This window comes from Trematomus bernacchii, unplaced genomic scaffold (genome assembly GCF_902827165.1).
Source record: "Trematomus bernacchii unplaced genomic scaffold, fTreBer1.1, whole genome shotgun sequence".
Lineage (NCBI taxonomy): Eukaryota > Metazoa > Chordata > Actinopteri > Perciformes > Nototheniidae > Trematomus > Trematomus bernacchii.
Genome location: NW_022987429.1, coordinates 2,401,256 through 2,424,531, shown reverse-complemented (window position 1 = coordinate 2,424,531; position 23,276 = coordinate 2,401,256). Strand labels below are relative to the sequence as shown.

Here is a 23,276-nt window from a genome sequence, read left to right as displayed (position 1 = left end):
AGTAGGCTAACTGTAGTGTGACTGAATTTATAAAAGTGACGAAGTAACGCGTGTCGGGCAATGTTAGTAACTGTAGTGTGATTACTGCATTTATAAAAGTAACGCGATTTACACTACTTCGTTACCGTCAAATGTAATATTATTACAGTCCAACTCTGGTGATAATACACCCGGTTGAATCACAACTGCTGCTGGTGATCAAAAGGCTTTTGAGCAACCCTTTGAGTTTCTGTGAATCGGAAAATACTGCAGCACAGCAGTGAAATCAAGGACAATTTTATCACAGCCAATGCCATAACAGCTTTGATTTATTTAGAGTGGGTGTTATTTTGCAGTCGAGGAACAGAATACTTACAGCACATATGGGACTTTGTTCCAGTGTTGTAGCTGGGCATCCCAAAATACTTGTCGAAAAGATGGGGCCATCCATTATTATCCCCTGAAAGAAGAAAAGACAAACAAAGACATCGATTACAACCCATCATTTGTCCTTTAAAACACAACATCTTTCATTAAGTATACTTTAAAAATGTGTTCCAAAAATGTTCCACTTTGTCAGAAACAGTTTGTCTTGCAGCTCGCTCTCTGATGATACACAGTTCCACCCACACATAAACAAAGATCTGTGATAAAGGTCACTCTGTTGCTATGATGGTCAGCATGCTTCCTTAGTGCTTCTCTTCTGAAGAGTGAAACAGTCCCATGACACTTTTCTGATGTTGACTCTGATGTTCTCACTTTGATTGGCGAGTAGGGGTGAGAAAGCATCAGGGGTTTGAACCTCTCGCTCTTTTTTTCCATTTTTGACAACTCTTCACATGAACAACATTGTTCATGCCTTCAAGAACATATGGTAAACATGTCATTTGAAACGTATTTAATCATGTTGCATAACTCTATATGACGCACTTCGACTGCGACATTCAGACCGACTATGAACCCTTTTGAATTTCCAAAGAAGTCAGGCAACTTGTATTAAAAACAAGGGGTGTACAAAAGTACTGATTGAGCAGAAACCAACATTTAGTCTGAGCAAACTTGAAGGTTGTGAGTTAAGATTGTTTCAAGATGTTAACTCAACTTGAAATGTCTCAACAATCAAAATCCTAAATATACTTAGTTTACATTAACACAATAAGAGAAAATAAAAGTAATTGGAACAAAATAATTGCCTAAATATTTACTCAAATGTTGAGTTATTTACCTAAAAAACGATTTCCTCAACATGTCACTAGATGTCACAAACTATAGCTAGCATTAAGGGTACAACAACCTGCAGAGAAATAATGATTTTAACCTTGAGGTGTGTTACTCCCAGGACAGTACAGAAGCAACTCAGTTTTCACTTGAATCCCTGCGAGACTTTGATGTAGCGTTTGAGGTAATCAGAACAAACTGCTTGTGAGAACCATTTATCCTGCCCGGGCAGACTTGCAAAACATCCAACTTCCGTTTCCAGAGAACTCTCCTCCAAAGTGATTTTCCAACTATCCGTCACCTTTTTTTTTAAGACCCTGGTGCAAAGGAAATAATCCTTAGTCACTGTGCTGCTGCTGTTTTTCTGGCAACTGCTGAGGAAGACTGTGAGATGTAAATGAAATCTTTTAAATACACCTTGAGTGAATATCCCTTACTGTTTCTAAGGTCAATTATGAACTTCACGCTCAACTCTAAATGTCTTGCTTTGTTCAAACAATAATTCAAATCCTGACTATACTAAACGTATATTCTAAGATATCAAGTTTAGACTATATAAAAAACAAAAAAGCAAATCCTCACATCAGGAGAAATGATGTTTGAACAAAGCTGAACTGTATAGGAAATTTGCCAACATTGTGAGAACAGTTTCCTGCAGGGAAATAACTTGAGGTGAGTTTTCATTGAAGCAACCAAGGGCATGACTTCCTGTTTATTGTGTTGGGAAATAGGGGCTCAGAAGGTGTTTACATGGTCTGAAACATAAACACTTTTGGGCGATATTCGGGGGGGATCAGTTTGAGGTCACAGAAGATCATTTAATGGGCCCTAAAATGCACATTTTCAGATTCATATTTGTATTAAGTGCTTCAACTGTTTGATTTGATTTGATTTATTTCAGATGTATAAAACAATAATACAAAACATTTAACATGAGAATTATTATACAATACAAAATTATTCAGTGTCAAATTGATATACACAAATATGAAGGATTCTAAATTATGTATAAATAAATAATCTACTTAATCACACATCCGAAAAGTGTGACACGTTTACATGCTTTAATGTTCAAAATGTTCTTTAAAAACAGATGACACAATTCTTTATCTTTCTACAAAACTTTAATGTAAGGTTAGTTAACATTTCTTGATGCACAATTTTCTATTTTTTACATTTTTGTTAACAAATAATGCTTTAAAAAGTAACTGGGACAAAGTCAGCCACTTGGCCCCCGGTGTAAATGACACCTATGGAAGCAACTCAACTTAAACTTCAATCCCTGTTAGATGTTAAGAGTGTTTGAGGCAGTCAGAATAAACTGCTGTGAGGACTCTGTTTTGTGCAGACCTGCCACACATCCAGATTCCAGAAAAGACTCCTCACAAGTTTCCAACTATCCATCAACTCTAGACAATGGTGCTGTTAGATACTGTATCTTGCAACCTTCGCCAAGAAATAATCCGTATGTCTCTGTGCTGCTTCTGCTTCTCAGGCAACGGTCATTTGAAATACATTAGCCAGCCATTTCATTCTCTCATCTGTAAATGATTCTGTGCAACGAGGCAGTCGTTAAAAGGGGCCCCGTTTATAGGTTTTGTGTATGCAAAGGCTAAAATCCCAAGGTTCCCTCCAGAGGGAGTTTTTCTTTCTTTGAACATTAAAGCATGTAAACATGTCACAGAAGAGACACAAAATGAAAATATTTCCTCTTCAATGAAGAATATACACCGACAGGCTGAGCAGGCCAGCTTATTAAGCGGCTGCACAATTAATAAACCCATGATTTGACTCAAAATATGGATTTAGAATGATTTTATTGATTTAAAAATGACGTATTGCTACCGCTAATACAATAATAGTCTGTTTCATGGCGTACCAACAAATTGAACTACGGCAACAGCAACGTAACCCGACAGCAGCTATGAGCGTGGTTTTCTGTAACTGTAAAGGTCTGTTCACATTTGCTTTTCCAGTAACCAGTCTTAAAACACAGCCAGAGCCCATTTCTTGTTGCGGTTAGAGTTTTCTTCCCGTCTGTCTGCTTCTGGTGACTTCTCTGACCTCCAGCACTCTATCTTTTAACCTCTCATGGGCTTTTCTTTTCATCTTATCATGAATCCAAAGTTTAGTGCTCTCCACAAATAGGAAAATGAATATATAAATAAAAAAGTATTCGATGGTATTTTCTGATTGAGAAAGCAAATGTTTGTTGTCCAAAGCTGATTTTAAAGTTACCGGACTTCTTTCTGCGGATTGATATGACAGTACAGTCAATCAATCAATGTTTATTTATATAGCCCAATATCACAAATGTTACATTTGTCTCAGTGGACTTCACAGTTTGTACAGAATATCAGTATGACAATACGACACCCTCTGTCCTTGGACCCTCACATCGTACAAGGAAAAACTTCCAAAAAATGAAAAACCCCACAGTTTAAAGGGGAACATGGGAGAAACCTCAGGGAGAGCAACAGAGGAGGGATCCCTCTCCCAGGACGGACAGACGTGCAATAGATGCCGTGTGTAAATCGAAGAGATAATACATTTACAGCATAGGTAGACCAAATGTTTGGAAATGCATATGTTTATAATAAGAAGATGAATCCACAAGGATGTCAACAATCCTGTGGGAGCCATCAGGGAAGCAGTATGATGAGTCATAGTGTAGTCCCTTGACCAGAGCGTCCATTTTAGGAACGGTCTGTTCAACTTAGCAGGGGTCTGTCTTTGTGTGACATAAATACATTTGTTCTGGTTTCAAATCAATTACTAAAGGTAAAATACTTTTCTTTCACATCATATTTAGGTTTCCACTGTCAATATAACCACACTGGTAATGACTATCATGACTATATAACACCTCTTATCAGACCATGCAGGAAAGGGTTTCCCGTCATCATTAACACAGCTCTTGGATTATTAACTCGTTAGATGAATAGTTATGTGTTGAAATATACATTACAAAATCATTACAGTTTCAAATCTTATGCTTAATATATTTCATAATATATGTCAGCTATATATGAATCATTCAGATTCACAACTCATGGTGAAGTGCAAAGATATCACCCCAAGATTCCTGTGAAGTAGCTCACAAGGAGAGTATATTGATTCAAAAGGGAGGCACACACCTTGGAAAAAGCTAGATACTGTAGGTGATGGAAAGTCCTCGTGATCTGCATGCTAATTGTTGCCACGCTCGGAAGTTCCTGGATAATATTCCATAGTGAATGCTTACAGGGGATGACATGGGGTGTAGGTTGAAATGAAGATCATACATAGTCAATTATGTGTCTGTTGAGTGGAAAATATTCTCCATACCAATGACGGACTGTGCCTTCAAAACCATTATTGTCTGAAAGCCATTGCCTTTTGAGTACAATCTAGACAAGCTTCCTGCTAATGGAGTTTTTAATGGCATTTGTATAATGGAGCATAGCGCTGATTGGACATTCAGTATATTATAATTATTTCCTGAAATGTCGATTAAGGGATAATCTTACCTTATTTCCAAGGGTTCAGTTTGGTGACCAGGTTACTTTTCTGGAGAGAAACTATGTAAGTTTAATTAATTGTTTTATTTGTTGTAGAGAGAATAAGGGTTTTGTTTACTGCAGCATTAACGCATTTATCTTCAATATAAAAACTAGCTATGTCAAGGATGTGCGAAAGAGAAACTCCCTCTGGAGGGAACACAGGGATTTTATCCTTTGCAGACTATTTACATGCACACAAACCTATATAACACTACATGAAAGGGAAAACCTCAAAAAGCACAATAGGGCCTCTTTAACATGCTGATGAGTGGCAGAAATAACGATTACAATGTTTACTAGGGCTGTGCGATTATGGCAAAAATCATAATCACGATTATTTTGGTCAATAATTGATATCACGATTATTAAATACGATTATTCATTGACTTTGAAAACATCCATTTATTGAACTTTAAAACAAATACAAATAATAATTTGAACAGTATCTTATAACTGTTGATTACCCTGAACGTATAATTCAACTGAAAAACTTTAAATAAATAATATCAAAATAAGAAATACCAATAAACAAGATCAACAAATATTTTGGAGCGCACTTCCAAAAGCTACTAATCATATATAAATATGATAAATACAAATAAATTAGACCAAAATAAATTAGATCAAATATGTTGCACTGTCACAACCTAGCAAAGCAAAATAATTGTTTTATTCGATTATGTTGTTTTCGTAATTGTGGCAGGCCAAAATCGTAATTGTGATTAAAATACGATTAATTGCACAGCCCTAATGTTTACTACTGTATATGGTGTTTTAGTGCAAAAACTAAGTTCAGCTGAGGCGGAATGCCAATAATGTTTTACGGTACGTCTACACAGCAGCGTTAAAAAAATCTTGAAACGCTTCTGCCCATTCACTTTGAATGGGGTGACGTCACTTTCCCTCACTTTTCGCCGAAATGCATTGTGGGCAGGCGAGCGGAGATTTTCAGGATTTTGAGGATTCAAAGTTGAACAATGTTCAACTTTTGAGGCTGAGGTGGAAGCGTCAGCCAATCAAATCCCGTGTACGCAAATCTGACAGTTCAAGCTCTAGCCAATCAAACGGCGTGTATGCTGGGAGAGACATACCGCAGGTCATTTCCTCATATTCCAAAAAATGGAGGAGAAATTAGCGGTAGCGAATCAATCACCCGGTGCTTTATGACCAGACCTACCGGGATATAAACCGGAGGAGCCAGGCATGGAGGGAGGTGGCAGAGACAGTGGTATGTTTTCGCCTGTTTTGGGGAGTTTATATCCAGTTTACTTCGGGCTTTTTTGCTTCGTATGTCGCGGGCGGGAGATTCATGTGATTGGTTGCTCGCAAAAAATCCTCAAGCTTCAGATACGCCCACCTCCAAGATTTTTTTAACGCTGCTGTGTAGACGTACCGTTAGGGCTTTGATCAAAAAGCAAAGTATTATATACATTAACATTTTGAATAAATGTTTGCCTCAGATCACATGAAAGGATCTCTAATGTTTCATCATGAGAGGAAGATGGATATTTACTAATTTCATGAAGATTCCTCTAATACTTTTAAAATAATAATACCTTCACACATTTGGTATTCATGACGGCAAAGGATCTCCAAAGTCATTAGCAGTCACCGTCTAAAACGTGTGCTGCATTTGTAATAAATAAACTAACTCTGTTTCAGGGAAATCGACCGATGTTCTATTAAGAACTTGGAGCTTCTCCACATTACTGAGTAGCTGGAAGAGCCTCTTAGAATCGGTGCCAGAAGGCGTGTGAAGCTTCTAATCATTTGCACTGTGGCCTGACAAAAAATACAATACAGACCCCAAATAAGTGAGATGCCGATTCAAACTGGAATCATTTATGCATGCTTTCTGTGTGTTACTCTCTGTTGAGTCTATTAAACAGAGCAGACAACGTGACTTTTGTTCAGGAACAAGACCACAGAAAATTTGTGGAAGAATACAAGCTAACACAAGTGATTAGGGCAAATCAATGATTTGTCGTGTGGAGCCCTTTATTGTTTGCATTAGGTTTGAAACACAAACGAGGATGCACTGCCATAAGTCGAAAAGGGGGGTAGCAGTCGGTGGCGGTAAAGGTAGCAATTAGTTATCAAAGAGGATAATAATAAGAAGAAGACCACTGTTGTAAACAAAGTCATTTTCAAAATACAAACAAAAAGGCATACAAATGTTTAATGGGGTACAAACCACATATTATCTGTTTACTTGGTCCCCAGGATACAACCAACATGTGTGTTGGTTGGATATAATATATTTATAATAAGAACAATTATTTCCCCTAAGCACACTAAATTGTGTTATACTGTATATATTTATCAGTTATTTTCAAAATCCACACAAACTATTCTTCCCTTAAGCCTAAATCGAATCTACGCCTCAAAATAAACAAAAATAATTAAGGTTTGTCTTTATTTCCTTTTTCAATAACAGTTGCCAAGAACACCAAGAGCAAATATCAGGATTTTAGTTTCCATTAAAACAAAGTTAAGACTGATGCGTGAACTGCAAATGTATTAAGAAGCAGACTTGACTGGCAATAACACATTTAAAAGGCTATTTTTTAAGACTGGCATTGTGCTCAAAATGTTCAGTTGTTACAAATGGAGTGCCCGGCCTTTTGTTGTCTTCTCCGAGTTGAAATTGTCATTGTTATTTGGTTGCTTTGTTTCCTGTTTTATTTTAAAAGTTCAGTCTCCTCATGAGTAATGAGAAAAGTACTTTCCCAACACATCATTTTGCATCTGGCCAAAAAACGTTTACATTTTCAGGACCTATTTCATCAAAAACAATTTGGATGGTCACTCATTGAGAGGAGCTCTAATATGCTTATTTTCAGGTTAATCGGTTTCTTTTACAATTTTGTATGTAAACTAACACACCGCTTTATGGTATGCTTAGTGCCAAATCAGCAAATGTGAGTGCAAAATGAAAATGACCTTTTTAACCCTCCTATTGTCTTCGTTCCCCCCCCCTTACTTTGGTGTTCACGGTCAAATTTGACCGGTCCTGTTTTAACTGCTATTACATTAACACAAAACTTCATTTAAAACCCTTTCTAACTGTAAATATTGTATCAGACTACTGGTATACATGAACAACTGCAGTAAATATACAAAGAATAGACACTGAACATGTATTGCGTGAGCCAGGTGTGATCCATGTGGGGGGATGGGCACATAAGAGCGGGAAATGTGTCAAATTGTTCTGTGTGTTTGTGTGTGCTTGTGTGTGCCAGGTGTGATTCACATGGGGGGATTGGGCACATAAGGGGGGAATACATCTAGAGTGTGTGTGTGTGTGTGTTTTATCTGATCTGGATGGTTACTAATTATTTTTCTTTATGGCGGTAATTTTTGACAGGGAACACCATGGGTGTTACAAAGTTGACTAAATCATCCTAAATTCAATGAAAGTGGTGATCAGCAATTGTATATGTTCAAATGTCTACTGTGAAGGATATCATAAAGCCTTAATGCAATCGAATGTAAAAACAAAAAAGTTATGATTGATGAAAGTAGTAAATCGGTCAGATTTGACCCGAAGACAACAGGAGGGTTAAACATCAGGATGTTAATCGTAATTGTTAAAATGTTAACATGCTGATGTAAGCATGCTGAAGTAACATCAGCTGTACTGTACAGAGCTTCTTGCATGGCTGTAGACCCTTGTTTGATCCATTTGAAAAAAAAGCTCTTATGTATAGCCCATGTTTATAAAAAAAAGACTTTATACACATCTTTGAAACCATTAATGCAATGTATTCCTCGTAAAAGCGTACAGAATGCATTTAGCAATACTAAACACTTTCTGAGGTTTGTCATCAAAGCTTCAGTGGAAAGACAGTTGGGGCATTGAAACCTTGCCGTCATGCACTGTCCATTTATTTTTATATTGTACAATTCAGTGAGAAACCATACTTCAAAAATGGGGTAGGAGGCGTCTCGAACATTTGCCGCAGTGTGGGTATGTAATGCAAATCTCACAAAGCGCAGTTTCCATGAATAATGTACTCCATCAGCTTTGTTACAAAGAAAGCGCTCATGGCCCGAATTGATAAGCTTCCAATGGGTGTGTATGTGTTCGGATATAGGACACAGAGCAAAGAGAGAGACATCAAGACACTCTTTCTAGTTAATAACAATGAGAGTAAAAAAAATGTGATGGAGAAATCTAATTTTGTGTCTAGGCCATTACAATGTCTCGTTGTCAAAAACAGCATGTCCAAAAGCAAAATACTGAGTGGGAAAATATAAACTGTAAAAAATTGAGTTTGCATGTTTCGCCTCTTTTCTCTGTGTGCTCTGGTTTGATAAGCTGTGACCTATTTGCCACGGAAAACCACAAGCCTGAAATAAAGTTGGAAGTGAGTTCAATATTGACATGACGATGGCATGTTATCTGTCCTCTTCCCCTGGTGGTGCTGGTTTTTGATCATATCGGTTTTTTGTTTTTATGTTGTTGAGGCTAATTGGACTCAACCATCTCCTGATGAATAATGAGGTCTTTGAAGCATGTATCCCTTTTAAGACAAGTTCCCGTTTGATCATGATATTGACAGCTTCCTGGATCTAATATTGAATTTCGTATCGACTGATGTTGGCATTAACTTCTCCTTATTTATCTCTGCAACTTGATTATAAAATAGCATCGACGAAAGCCCTGATGAGAACTGCTTTTGATCCAAAGGCTTCATTGAATCCTGCATTCAGAACTTGCTTCGATTATTGATTTAGTTTCATTCTGACTGAAGCAGCGATAATGTGTTATTTTGTGAAAAACGACATGCTTCTATTTGATGCCTTTATGTGATCAAATGTTGAAGTAACAAAACAAAACAAAGGATGGAAATAATTGAGTTTGATTCAATTGCATACATCCACGTTCAATTTAAAAAGATACAAACACACATAATAACAACGCATGAATTGAGAATGTAAAGACAATGTGAATGTTTAAGAAGTTAGTTGTGTTTAGGAACTTGCAGGGAATATCACCGGGATCAGCAGGTCTTCTTGGCGTTGCTGAGATATATTGTGAGTTTCCGCTCAATGTTTAGCTGTTCGGTCCACAACTTTATCTTTGTTGGCACACTCTCACCTCTAGCAGTAAACTCTGCTGAACGCTTCCTGCTCCAAACAGCAGACACATTAAGCGACTAGCTGGTGAAATAAATGGAGCATTATCTATGTGCCAGAAATTGCCCTCAGGTGTAGAGCAGGGTGTCCAAACTTTTTTCACAGAGGGCCATGTACAGAAAATTATACGAAGGGCTGGGCCACTCACTAGAGGTGAGGTATATCGCCTCATAAGTTAAGTTATAAGTCAGCAAAATCAATCAAATGTAGGTAAATTATGCTTGATACTTGAATATGCTTTAACCCTCCTGTTGTCTTCGGGTCAAATCTGACCGATTTACTACTTCCATCAATCATAACTTTTTTGTTTTACATTCTATTGCATTAAGGCTTTATGATATCCTTCACAGTAGACATTTGAACATATACAATGGCTGATCACCACTTTCATTGAATTTTGGATGATTTAGTCAACTTTGTAACAACCATGGTGTTCCCTGTCCATAAAGGAAAGGAATTAGTAACCATACGACACACACACACACACACACACACACACACACACACACACACACACACACACACACACACACACACACACACACACACACACACACACACACACACACACACACACACACACACACACACACACACACACACACACACACACACACACACACACACACACACACACACACACACACACACACACACACACACACACACACACACACACACACACACACACACACACACACACACACACACACACACACACACACACACACACACACACACACACACACACACACACACACACACACACACACACACATCCTGCTCTTATGTGCCCACATGGATCACACCTGGCACACGCAATACATGTTCAGTGTCTATTCTTTGTATATTTACTGCAGTTGTTCATGTATACCAGTAGTCTGATACAATATTTACAGTTTGAAAGGGTGTTAAATAAAAATGTGGTGATGATTAATGTTTTTTGTGTTAATGTAATAGCAGTTAAAACAGGACCGGTCAAATTTGACCGCGAACACCAAAGTAAGGGGGGAAACGAAGACAATAGGAGGGTTGAGAAAAACAACAGCCTACATCACAGCTCTCAAAAGAGGTTTCATTTATTTTGTTAGCAGCTCATTCCTTAAAACAGGAGCCTCAGATTGCTTATAATAAGAGGAAATAGGAATGTTTTATTTCAAGCTTGTTATGAAAATGAGTTATTGGTCTTTTTTCTTATCAACTTAGATTTGATAGAAAATGTTTTCAACTTTAATTGACTGAATCTGTTTGAAGAGTGGGCTTCTTAACACACGAATACTTTGTAATATATTTTTTCATCTATATTTAAGAAGTACAATACAAGACAAGCACAAGTTTCATTTTTGGGCCATACTCCATTATACTTTTTGAATTAGTTGAATCTTGCAACCTGAATCTCGGGCAGCATTTGCCCCCCCCGGGCCGTAGTTTGGACACCCCTGGTGTAGAGCCAAAACAGAGTTAACACTAGGCTTATATTTATCAGGCGGAGAGAAACACGACAACATGAGCAGTAAAGCTGCTCAGTAACTTGCCGGATGTGTAAGTACGATTTTTGCCAGTTTGCCATGTCACACTACATGTCATTTAGAACACGTTTATCCAAAGTGACTACATTCATTTGAATTTGTAGACACCTAGGAGAGCAGTTCAGTGATATCTTTCCCAAGCACACATCAATAAGTTGATCGAAGGGGCAGGGGAATGTACCACCAACCCTCTGATTGATAGAAGCCAATTTTTTCCCTAAACCACTCGGCCATATCAACTTGAGTGGTGTTTTTTTATGTTCATCTGTCAGTTGTTGAACGATTATATTTAAAGGAGCATATGACGGTGCAGGGATGACGGATTTTTTAAGCCAAACTATGTTTAAAGCGCTCCTTTGACAAAAAGCAATGGGATGCTTCCTTTGGATTTTGGAATATTGTAGAAAATAATCTTTGAGGCAAAGAACATTTATGATACTTAAACGTTTTGTTCAGCAGGATAATCTCCACATATTGACACCACCTTGGTTACTTTTACAAATACAATGCAAATCACCAGCAGTACAAAAGGCTAATGTTAGGCTTTAAATACTAATTTCTGCACCACTCTTTTTAGACAGGATCATAGCGATGCATGACTGGTGACGAGTGAGTCGATCAACTTTTGTCTCATTGGAGTTGCTCACCACCACCATCACAGTCAGATCTTATGTTTTGTTGCAGCCTCCTGAAGTGTCAATGAGGTTTCTTGTCATCTACAAACACTAAATCAGACAAAAAATGATTGCAAGAGGTTTTCCATTTAATCCTTTGTGGGTTTTTTACACCTTGATGTCTCAAAAGAGTCATTGAGCTCACCTCAGTGAGGCGCCTCTGATATGTCGGTATAATGGTGTTATTAACTCACATGATGGGATGTACTTCATGTTGAAGCAGGCACCTAAGAAACTAATTTGAGGTATGAAAATGAATGTTCTTTGAGCCTGTTTTTATTTATTTGTGTACAGATCACACCTAATCCAGCCAGCAGTGCAAACAGACATGCCACACATTTAAAAAAAAAAAAAAGGCGACATATAGCACACTGAAAGGAAGCCTTATCTTCTGCAGGAATATGTGTCACAACAAATCATTGGAAAACAAACTAAAGGGTGATGGATCCCTTCACCATCATGCTAAGATCACTGTAGCACAATAGTGTCTAAAAGCCAACAGCTCAAAGAGAATCAGAAGATACACTTGAAAACAACAAACAGAGGAGAAAAGCAATGCTCTTGAAGCAATAGACAAAGAAAAAAGCTCTTCCATCCTAAAGGACATACACTCAAATCCCCTATAATAGAAATCTCTAATTCAATGAGACTGCATTGCCCTCTGATTGGACAGGCGTACCCTCTTGTGTCTCTGCTATTTAAGATCCAAAGCACTGCACATATTGTACAAAGGCTGGAACATCGAACAACATGTTGCTTTTCGACAGGATGAAGGATGTTTAGTGCAACTTCACCATCAAGCTGAACATTTGCTAATGATAACGGTGGCAGAAACTGCACTGTTCTTGTATTGCTGGGCTACTTGGCACTATGATACTAAAACATTTACTGAATTACCCCTTTTAACATAGCCTTGTTTGGATGCTTCGCCTACATACAGTTCCGATTTTAAAAGCTGTATGTTTTTGCATTTGACATAACAAGATTGGTTTTAGAACGAGGACTAAAATGTGTGCCAATAGTTAACTGTTAACTTTCTCACATCCGATAAAGAGCACAAAGGAGCTGATAAAGAGAACAGTGAATAAACTGTGGCCCCTGCTTCTGGCCCCTTTGTTTAGCCTCAAATAACTCTTCTTTTACATTTTAACACATCTGTAACGTTTTGTAACTGCATTGTGCATGGTTGCAACGCTATTGTGTTGACACATTTTGTCCATTTACAGACACCTGGCAAATAACTGAAACTGGCTATCCGCTTTAATAGCCGTCTCCAGGAGCACATGATCTCACACACAAACAATCACAAAGTGAAAACAAAACTAGCTTTGCTATCGTTGCTAGTAATAAAAGTGTATGATCTCTTGTCCTTGGATATAATGCAGCAGTTAGAGCAGATAAACACATTTTTTATTATTTGTTACACACTACAGAGCAATGCTGGTATTACTTTCATTTTACGAGTCTGTGTGTGTCATCATGGCAAAATGTGCTCCTGGATTCTGTTACTGTAGCAGGAACTGCGACAGAAATGGTTTTAAAACAATTCTCAGATGTTTATACTTCTGTCTGTTTTGCAAGATGCAGTCACACAACTTTACAGGTTTGTAGTTTTCATTTTTTCATGCCCCTGGCCAGATTTGGCATCCCGGCTGGTGTGATCCCAACCCAAAAGGCAGTTTCTAGTTTGTTAGTTTTGGAAAGGTTGAAAATAAACCACCACCAGTGTGGAGAAAGACTTGCTGTGCCTAGCAAAGGTCGACCTTACGAGGGAGTAATGGTGAAGTTCATCGGAGAAAGCAAATGACAGAATTCATAGATTTCACGCATGGTTAAGAGCCCACACAGAGGAACCCAATCTTTTTACAATTATTCAACAGTTTATATTATTTCCAGTCAAGAGTGTAATTAGAACTGGAAGAAAACCATAGATCATTCCACGGTTTGATAAACTTTGCAATTATCAGAAGTTCACAGAGTCACTTTGAACTATGGCTTCAAAGAAAGATTAATTTGCGACTCATTTTATCGTGATAACGCACAAAAGTTAGCACAAACAGACTGAGCCCTAATGAATCCAATAATTGAAAAGAAGTGAGAAAAGTTACAGTTCTGTGGGAACAATGAGATTTAGCCTGCCGCTATTTGAAGTCAAACTCAAAGAGATACAGATAACTTTCCTGAAGTCTCACAGACAGGACTTATAATATATATATATATATATATATATATATATATATATATATATATATATATATGTACATTTTTTTCTTTCTGATAACAACCCTTCCTTCACCTATTTGGCCGTGACTTAAACTAGGTAGAATTAGTGTTCACACTCTTCTGTGTCCTGGAACACTTTGGTGTGCATTTTCATGAAATGTACCCACTTCAGATCTATAAATAATAATGCATCATCTCAGACAATACATATGATTGCTTCTGGCAGCATCCTAAATAGATAATGTTCCTGTCTATTACACACAGACCAATTGTAGCTTTCAATATCCTGTTCGTGTTCATTCAAGCCAATGGGAAGGTAATAAGGTAGTTGTTAGGACAGAGTAGTAGCTGTGTTTTTTTTAAGGGGCAGCTAAAGACTCACCTTTTCCGACAGGCTTTTGGGGCGTCGGAGGAGGTGAGTTTGTAGCTGTCCTACATTGGTGTTTTATCCTATCTTTTACTTGCTGTGCTCTATGCCTTTTATTCTACATTTTATAATTGTATTTTGTATTGTGTATTGTCTGTAAAGCACTTTGTACATTCGTGTTGAGAAGGGTGCTATATAAATAAAGTTTGACTTACTTTCTTACTTACAAGGACCCAAAGAAATTACATTACATGTTACTTGTTAGACGCTTTTATCCAAAGCGACTTACATACTCAATACTGTGGGCAATCCCCACAGGAGCAGTTTGGGGTGAAGTGTCTTGCCCAGGGACACAACGACATGCTGACTGCAGTGGGGTTTGAACCTGTGACCCCCTGATCCGAACACATACGCACATATCATTCCTTTCACTTCTTTCTTTCGCCACTGCATTTCTTTTAAATAAAGCCATAAAATGACCAAAACAAGTATCTTAAAGAAGGAAGGATGCAGGGGAATTGAATAACTCCTGTCTGCCAGAGGCGAGTGGGAGCACTTACGTCAAAGACACATCCAACCTTGCCTTTGCACCGCCACACTTTATTATATTACATGCAAATATAGTCCGCAGGAGAAAGCTTTTGTGAATGCTACACTGGAACAAAGTTGGATAAATCAATTCTGAGAAAAACACATTATCGGCTTTAAGTCCTTTGATGTTTATTTCAAAATGACCGGCTCTGCACAATGGGCATGAAGTGACGCAAATGTGTTCAACAATACGACCTGGAAATGTCAACTCTGTTTGGTTCTCCTCATTCTTCACTGAACCTAATCTTCTCTAGGAGGATTACCTGTGTCACGCCAACAAACTGAAGCAAGCACAGTAAGGTTTAGCAACAAAAAAAAAATCATCCTGGAACGGGATTGGAGTGGGTGTTGATGGACTCAAAGAGCTGAGGTTTTGCACTCAAGCCGTTTTCATACATTGAGTTTAATCCACAAATGTTCCTGAAATTGTTTCTGTCCTGGTTTGTCTTCATTGGAGTTGATATGCCATAAAAGGGCAGAGAGGCACATTTGAATTCTGCACAGCATTTGTTTGGAGCAATACTAGAAAAAGTGTACAATGGAAAATAATGCAGCTCCCCATCATATGCACAAGGAAGCACCCACACACACACGTGGACGCATGGCACGATACTAGGGCTGTGCAATTAATCGTATTTTAATCGGAATTACAATTTTGGCCTGCCACAATTACGAAAACAACATAATCGAAAAAAACAATTATTTTGCTTTGCTAGGTTGTGACTGCACTGCAACATATTTGATCTAATTAATTTTGGTCTCATTTATTTCTATTTATCATATTTATATATGTTTAGTAGCTTGTGGAAGTGCGCTCCAAAATATTTGTTGATCTTGTTTATTGGTATTTATTATTTTGATATTATTTATTTAAATGTATCATTTATTTAATTAATTTTTGTATTGGTTTTTCAGTTGAATTATACGTTCAGGGTAATCAACAGTTAAAAAGATACTGTTCAAATTATTATTTGTATTTGTTTTAAAGTTCAATAAATGGATTTTTTCAAAGTCAATGAATAATCGTATTTAATAATCGTGATATCAATTATTGACCCAAATAATCGTGATTATGATTTTTGCCATAATCGCACAGCCCTACACGATACACACATACAGAGAACATCTGCTTTTATTAATACTGTTAACATTTTTGGATATCCCTCAGAATGTATTTTCCGACCTATAAATATAATGATAATACAGTTCCTGATTACATCAACATCTCATATCAAAACATTAGATCACCCTTATATTTTAAATGTTGACTGTATAAAAGGGTCCCAACAAGCTGCACAGTCCATTAACATGGTTGAGGCATACAGAGCAAATTATTCATCTTAGTCTGCTTTTTGTTTGCATCATTGATTTGTAATTGTTTGCAAGAATGAAAACACACTTAATGAAGCAACAACAGAAGTGACTATGATCACAATGTTATTTAAGACTTGTGCAGGGGGAATGCAACTCGGAGGCTCTAAAATAAATCACAAACGAGACTAAGCAGAGGCCCTAAACCAATCACTAGCCTCACAACTGATTGTAATGTAATTGTAAAGAATACAAACATACTTTATCAGTAGACATTTGCACTAATGTCATTTTGGCAACATATCACACACATAGGCCCAAATGCACAAACAGGACCTATACACATTACTGGAGAGGTGTCAGAGGAAGAAGGCTGCCATGGCCCCCCGAGCATTTGGGGGTTTGGTGCCTTGACAAGTACAATTCAGCAGTGCCAAGGAGGTGAATCGGCAACTCTCCAGCAATCAGTCCATATGTACTTGGTCCAATAAGGACTTGAACAGGCGACCCTCTGGTTCCCAAGCCAAGTCCAAACAGACTGAGCTCCTGCCATGTAAAACTTGTTATTCAGAGCACACATTTCTGATGTGTTTGTTTGCATTTATATCTGCTCGTTGCTCTGACATCGACACATTTATGCAATGCAATGTCTGCAACGCAAGCATGTTGCAAAGCAGACAGCTAAACACACAATGAAATACAGTGATTTGACTCAGGTTGGTAACTCAATAAAGTCCACACCAATGCAACAAACAATGGTGGTTCCTTTGAAAAATGATACGCATTCAGTTCATTGCTTTGGATAACCAGCCAATCATTGAGATAGACAACATCATTTTCTACAAGGTATTTTATCTGATGTAATATTTGTTTGTCAGATTTGAGGACAACAAGAGGCAAATCGGCAACTCTCCAGCAACCAGTCCATATCTGTCCTTGGTCCAATCGGGACTTAAACAGGCGACCCTCTGGTTCCCAAGCCAAGTCCCTAGAGACTGAGCTCCTGCCACCAAAAACTTGTTATTCAGAGCATATTTTCTGATATGGACATTTGTGTACATTCATATCCCCTTTCATCGCTCCGACAGTGATAGGTTTATGATGACAAGATGGTGTAAGATGTATTCTTTTAGTATTGTATCATCCTCCCAGCGAACTATGTCAACAGTGCTTTCTTCTCAACATACTTTCATCCTCCTCACTTTGGGTGTGTGTGAAGTATTCTCTTTCTCAGCAAATCCCTGGGTAAAAAACAACATTTCATCTTTAATACAATGTTTTTGCCTTTGATATTCTGCAAACTCTGACCAACAGCTGATGTAGATACAGCGTTGAAAAACCCTTCAAATCCTGACCCAAAATGGAGGTTGAGATATGTAAGCCACAGCTGGTATAGTTTGGTGACAATGTTAAGAAAATATTTATCCTAAGTGTAAGTATAAGTCAGTAGTAACATTAACAAAGCTATTTTTAAAGATCCATGAGATTTTGCATCGAAACGTGTGAGCACAGAAACTAAAACGAAATGTCATGTAGGGCCGGCCGCCCCATACATAGCTGTCATTCTGTGATTGTCGCTGCATGTATGATTAATCAATGTTTTCTAAAACATAATAACTTTTTGCTAAAGCAATTTGTTTGGGGCCAACAGTGTTATTTTCTATATTTTCATTCTCTTTGTTGGGCTTGTGCAATATGTCTTGCAATGTATAAATCACACAAACTCACACATAACACAACATAAATCAATCATACGTTATTTAAAAAAAAAAAGGCACCAGAAAAACAGAAAACAAAAAGGTCTATTGAGAAAAAAAACATTAATTTAAATTGGGATATTAATAAAATGGAGCTTACAAGGCCAGGGTTCAAACTTAGGCTGGAGCCACACGAGGACGATAACGCAAACGGACCGCAATCGTTATCAAAAAAGTCTTCCGTCCACACGCAACAGGCACCAGAAACGTGTCCGTTCACACGAGACCGCTCGAAAGCGCTGGAGACGCTGTAGTACATATGCCGGGCCTGTAACTGGCGCTGTACTCCTACCACAAAAGCAGCGAAGAAGACTTCCTGCGCATGGTTGCCATGGTTGCCCTTCTGTTTATTCTCCGCTGTGGACACTCTGGCTCTTTTTCTCCCTCCCCGAGGCAAGCGTTTGCTCCTGCTGTAATTCTCTCCGGTAGTGCACCAGCAGATGAAAAACACCCACCTCTCCGGCCTCTTCCAAGGGACGAGGGGACCGTGCGGCAGAGTTTCAGTTAGATTTTTTTTCGCCGGTCAACATGTCCGTTAAAGTTTAAATCTTCCGGACATAATTAGAAAAGTGCCGGTCAGAGGTCTTCTTTGTTATTTATTGAGCTTTAAAACAAATTGATAACGACTCTATATAATAATAAAAAACGGAGCCTCTCTTTTCCTCCCCCTCTTCTGACAGCCCAGCAGCTGATCTCTGAGAGGCGGGGCTATTGCTTCGTCGTTATCAGGAAATGATCGTATAGGCGTAAACACGGAGCCGTTTGCCCCCCCAGAGCGATTCGTTCGCAGATCTACCCACCTTGGGACCCGTTATCGTTTTATGCGTTTCCATGTCGGCCTCGTGTGGCCGAACCGTCTATCTGATAGTGAACTGTAGCGGATATGACCGTTATCGTCCTCGTGTGGCTGGGGCCTTAAAGTAGTAAAATGATATTATGATTCTGGCCTATCAAGGCATGTTTTAAATAATGAGTATTGGGAATATTGAGAATACGCCTAAGACTTATCCTTTGTTTCACATCAGCAGTAAATGGACTTGGAGCACAATTGGAAAACAAAAGAGGTCCAACAGCCACTTGTAATGTCTGCAATCTAAAAACATAATGAAATATAGTGAGTTTACTCAGGTAACTCAATAAAGTCCACATCAAAGCAACAAACAATGGTGGATTTTCTTTCTATGCATTGAATTAATTGCTTTGGATAACCAGACAATCATTGAGATAGAGAATACAAATGTTTACAAGGTCTCTTATCAGATGTGATATGTAATTGCTTAGCCTCACTGCAAAATGGATTGACTCCACTTTCGATTTAAATTGTGCAATAGGTTAATGCATGTTCATCAGTTTCATGGGTCTCATACCACCAGAGCATGTACAACAGGCTATTGAGAAGATGCTGAACACTTAGGAAATAGGAAAGCAACTAAATCATGTCATTTAGTGGAACCAATATGAAAAAAAAGAATGATAAGTGGGTAAAAGGCGTGAGCTGCATGATGCACCTGCTCCAGCTGATTGTACATATGGGAGTAAATAAAAATCAACAAAGCAGAGGCAAAAAAAAAAAGGTAAGGAAAATGAAGATTACCATCAATGAATAGGATATAATTCATCCAACCATAAGAATATATATAATGATGTGTTGTATACCTCACCTACTTTTTCCATCTAAGATATGAGCTTAATTTGTTTTATTCTCATGCTTATGTTTTTTTATTCCATACATTTCATTTCGGATATGCTCACAAGGGTCTACTTTCTCAGTGCATCAAAATATATCAAAAATACAAAAGCTAATTTAAGGAAGATAGTGGCACAAAAGGTAGCATTCACCACCTTCCTTTCAAACCACATCGATATGATAATGCAAGTCAAGCGCCTACAGCAATATGTGCAAGATGGAACAGAAAACACTACATAATGCAGAGCTCTCTTGAGCAGAAGAGGTCTCTTGGAGTCCTTTCAACGGTGCAGCCTTCCAGTTACACTGATGGTAAACCAGTCACTATCTTCTAATGGAGAAGATATGGACATTTCAGCCTCAAACGGGTTCTTTCGTAAGAGCATCGCACTGATATGGGTTTTAAGATGATGAAAAGTACTCTACAAAAGGCAGTGAGTGGAAAGAAGCTTCCACCAGGTTGAGGCAGGCAAATGTATCTTTTTGAATGCGATTTTATGCTAATTTTCATGAGACATGTTTCCATGCTTTAATGCTCAAAAAGGTCATTATTTTTCTCATACTGCAGCACTCTTTTCACCCTCTGTCTGAAACCAGAGCCCAGTCATTCGCTAAAAGTTTCCCCGCCCCTTAGCCTATCAAGTATAATGTGTTGGAGTACTAGCCAATAGAAGCGCAAGTGTTACATAGTGATGTCTTTATGTTACAGAAGAAAACAAAGGAGTCCAATGGAGGGTTTAAGGCAGGGGGGAGAGAAACTCCCTCTGGAGGAAACTTTGGGATTTTTGCATTTTCCAGACAATATGTACATGCAGGAAAACCATATAACACACTACAGGAAAGGGAAAACCCCCCAAAGCCCTAAAGGGTCTCTTTAATGTTCCCTCTCATTTTTTTTCCTTTCAAATAACTCACACATCTGCTATGGAGGCTCTCACTGAAGAGGTGGAGAAGACGAGAGGATTAAAAGACAGAGATTGTACAAAAGGCACCATGTCGAAACACAGCAAGCAGCAGCTATGGCAGTGTCTTTTATGAGATCTTAAAAGAGAGTTAGACAGAGACAGGGTCTGTGAGCATCTCTTCAATCGTTTTCTCGGGTGCACAGTTACATCAGAGCAAACAACCCACTGCTGTATTTGTCCTCTTCAAGGGTTGACAGCTTTAAGGTCTCTACAGTCTATGGTGCAGTATCATACCTCATTGATGAGAATATTTCCGGCTGCCCACTAACAGCAGAGATGCTAATTTTTCTCAAAAGGAGCATTCACGTCATAATAAGTGTAAACGTTTTGATGACTGAATAAGAGTGAGGAAAACTACATGCTCCAATAACACCACTTTAAGGTCTTCCTGCATATCAAAAGAGTACATTTAGATTGTGTTATTTTAAAATGCAGGTTTTAATAATGCTCCAGTAAGAAGAAACTTACTTAAAGGTCCCATGTCATGGCCATTTCTACTGATCATAATTCCATTGTTGAGGTCTACTAGAATAGATTTATATTGTGCAATTTTCCAAACTCACATTGGTTTCTCATACAGCATCTCTGTATAGTATGTGTATTCACTCTCTGTCCTAAACGGCTTGTTGGAGCTCCTGCACCCCCCTCCCTGTGAGCCCACTCTGTTCTGATGAGTCCACCACCGTTACAGCGGAACATCAGTGATTATGTGTTACAATGGCGTTAGCAACCAGAAAATTACACCAGTAATGACAAACAGATGAGAATGCTGCGTGGGGTCTGGGTGCCGTGTTGGTCCCGCCTGTCGGCGCGCTTACACTGTCTTACACTATAAACCAAACCAGACATATTTATTAACTTTGATTTGAGTTGTATGCACATTTTACATTCAAAAGAACACCAGTGAACACTTTTCTTTTTGATTTACAATGGCAATGAACACTCAAAGGATGGCTTGATGGTTTATTTCAACTGCACATGAATCTTGGCACTTAGTGACAGCCCTGAAGGGGGCAGGAGGATTTTTCTGGTTTAAGGAAGTTTAAGCTTTAAGTCCTTTATCCGATTTCCTATGCTTGATACATTTGGATTCTGCACTGTATATTTATGTAAAAACTGTTTTGGACATCCTCAAGTCATTCAACAAAACATTGTGTTTTCTATGATTTCTGTAAAAGCCCATTTTGTTTTCAGATTAAGTCTTTTATCTTAAAGGCTTTGCATTTGTCACATCACATTTTCCCAATCATTGTCTTTTCCAATCAATGGAAACTGATAGGCTTCAAAGGAACATGGCCATTATGTTGGAAATGTATAGACCACAAGAAGGGAAGATAAAACGTGTCGCTTTCAAAGTGTGTGCAATTGTGCTTGTTTTCCAATGAACTGTAACGGTTTATACAAGGTTGCTCTCTCATTTCAAGGAATGGCTATCATTTTTTACTGAAAGACATTGTGTTTATTTTCGGTGTTTGCTTTGATATTGTAGATGACATAAAAAGCCTGAAAGTGGCCATGGATCAATAGCTTATTGACCGGATAATGATGTATGGCTGAGAAGATTTCAAGGTACTGGCTTTATTTCAAGCCAAAATGGGTTTGAACGTAGGTGTGTTGTCTCAAGGGTAAGGGTTATATTGAAGACTCCTCTGAACATAGTGATTATGCAGAAACAGGACAAATTGTGCAATGCTTAAAATATCAAAAAGAAAGAAAAAGCTAAAATCAAGAAGTTAGACGTGAAATGTCTGTAAACGTTTATGTCCTGCACTGAGATGACACAGTATTAAGGTTTATGACCATCCATTTCAGTTAATATGGCCAACTGTGTCTCCTCTGTCTTATTGCTGCTACCTTCATGGTTCAGTGATACCCATGTTATCTTTTCTGACCAAGTGTGCCAGTGAGGGGGAAAGTTCAGGAAGACAACAAAAGTGAAATGTTAGTTACAGTCCACTGAGTGTGAACATGATGCAGCTCCTCTCACACTGCACAGCTACTGAAGCCCACCAACAAATTGGAGGAATCAGCTGAAGCATGAAATGACATATTTTTGACTCACAACACATCTGATATATTTTGAGTAGGAAAGCGTAGGAAAACGAATGCTGATTTATAGAGTTTATGAGATAAAGAAAGGACAATTGCTTTTTTTTGTGTTCGTATGCCTGCTGCACATCAGTCAAGCAAAACTCTGCTCTGAGGTTCATATTAGGGCTGTGCGATTATGACAAAAATCATAATCACGATTATTTGGGTCAATAATTGATTATTAAATACGATTATTCATT

At 38.2% G+C, this 23,276-nt stretch overlaps 1 protein-coding gene across 1 annotated transcript in view; it reads right to left on the bottom strand.

The window, feature by feature from the left end:
* The window catches only part of rxfp1 (relaxin family peptide receptor 1), an 88,566-nt gene that overhangs the window by 43,285 nt on the left and 22,005 nt on the right, over window positions 1–23,276 (bottom strand). Inside the window, exon 3 of the mRNA XM_034141575.1 lies at window positions 356–439. Coding sequence (XP_033997466.1) covers window positions 356–439 — 84 coding nt within the window. The remainder of the gene's footprint in view (window positions 1–355; window positions 440–23,276) is intronic.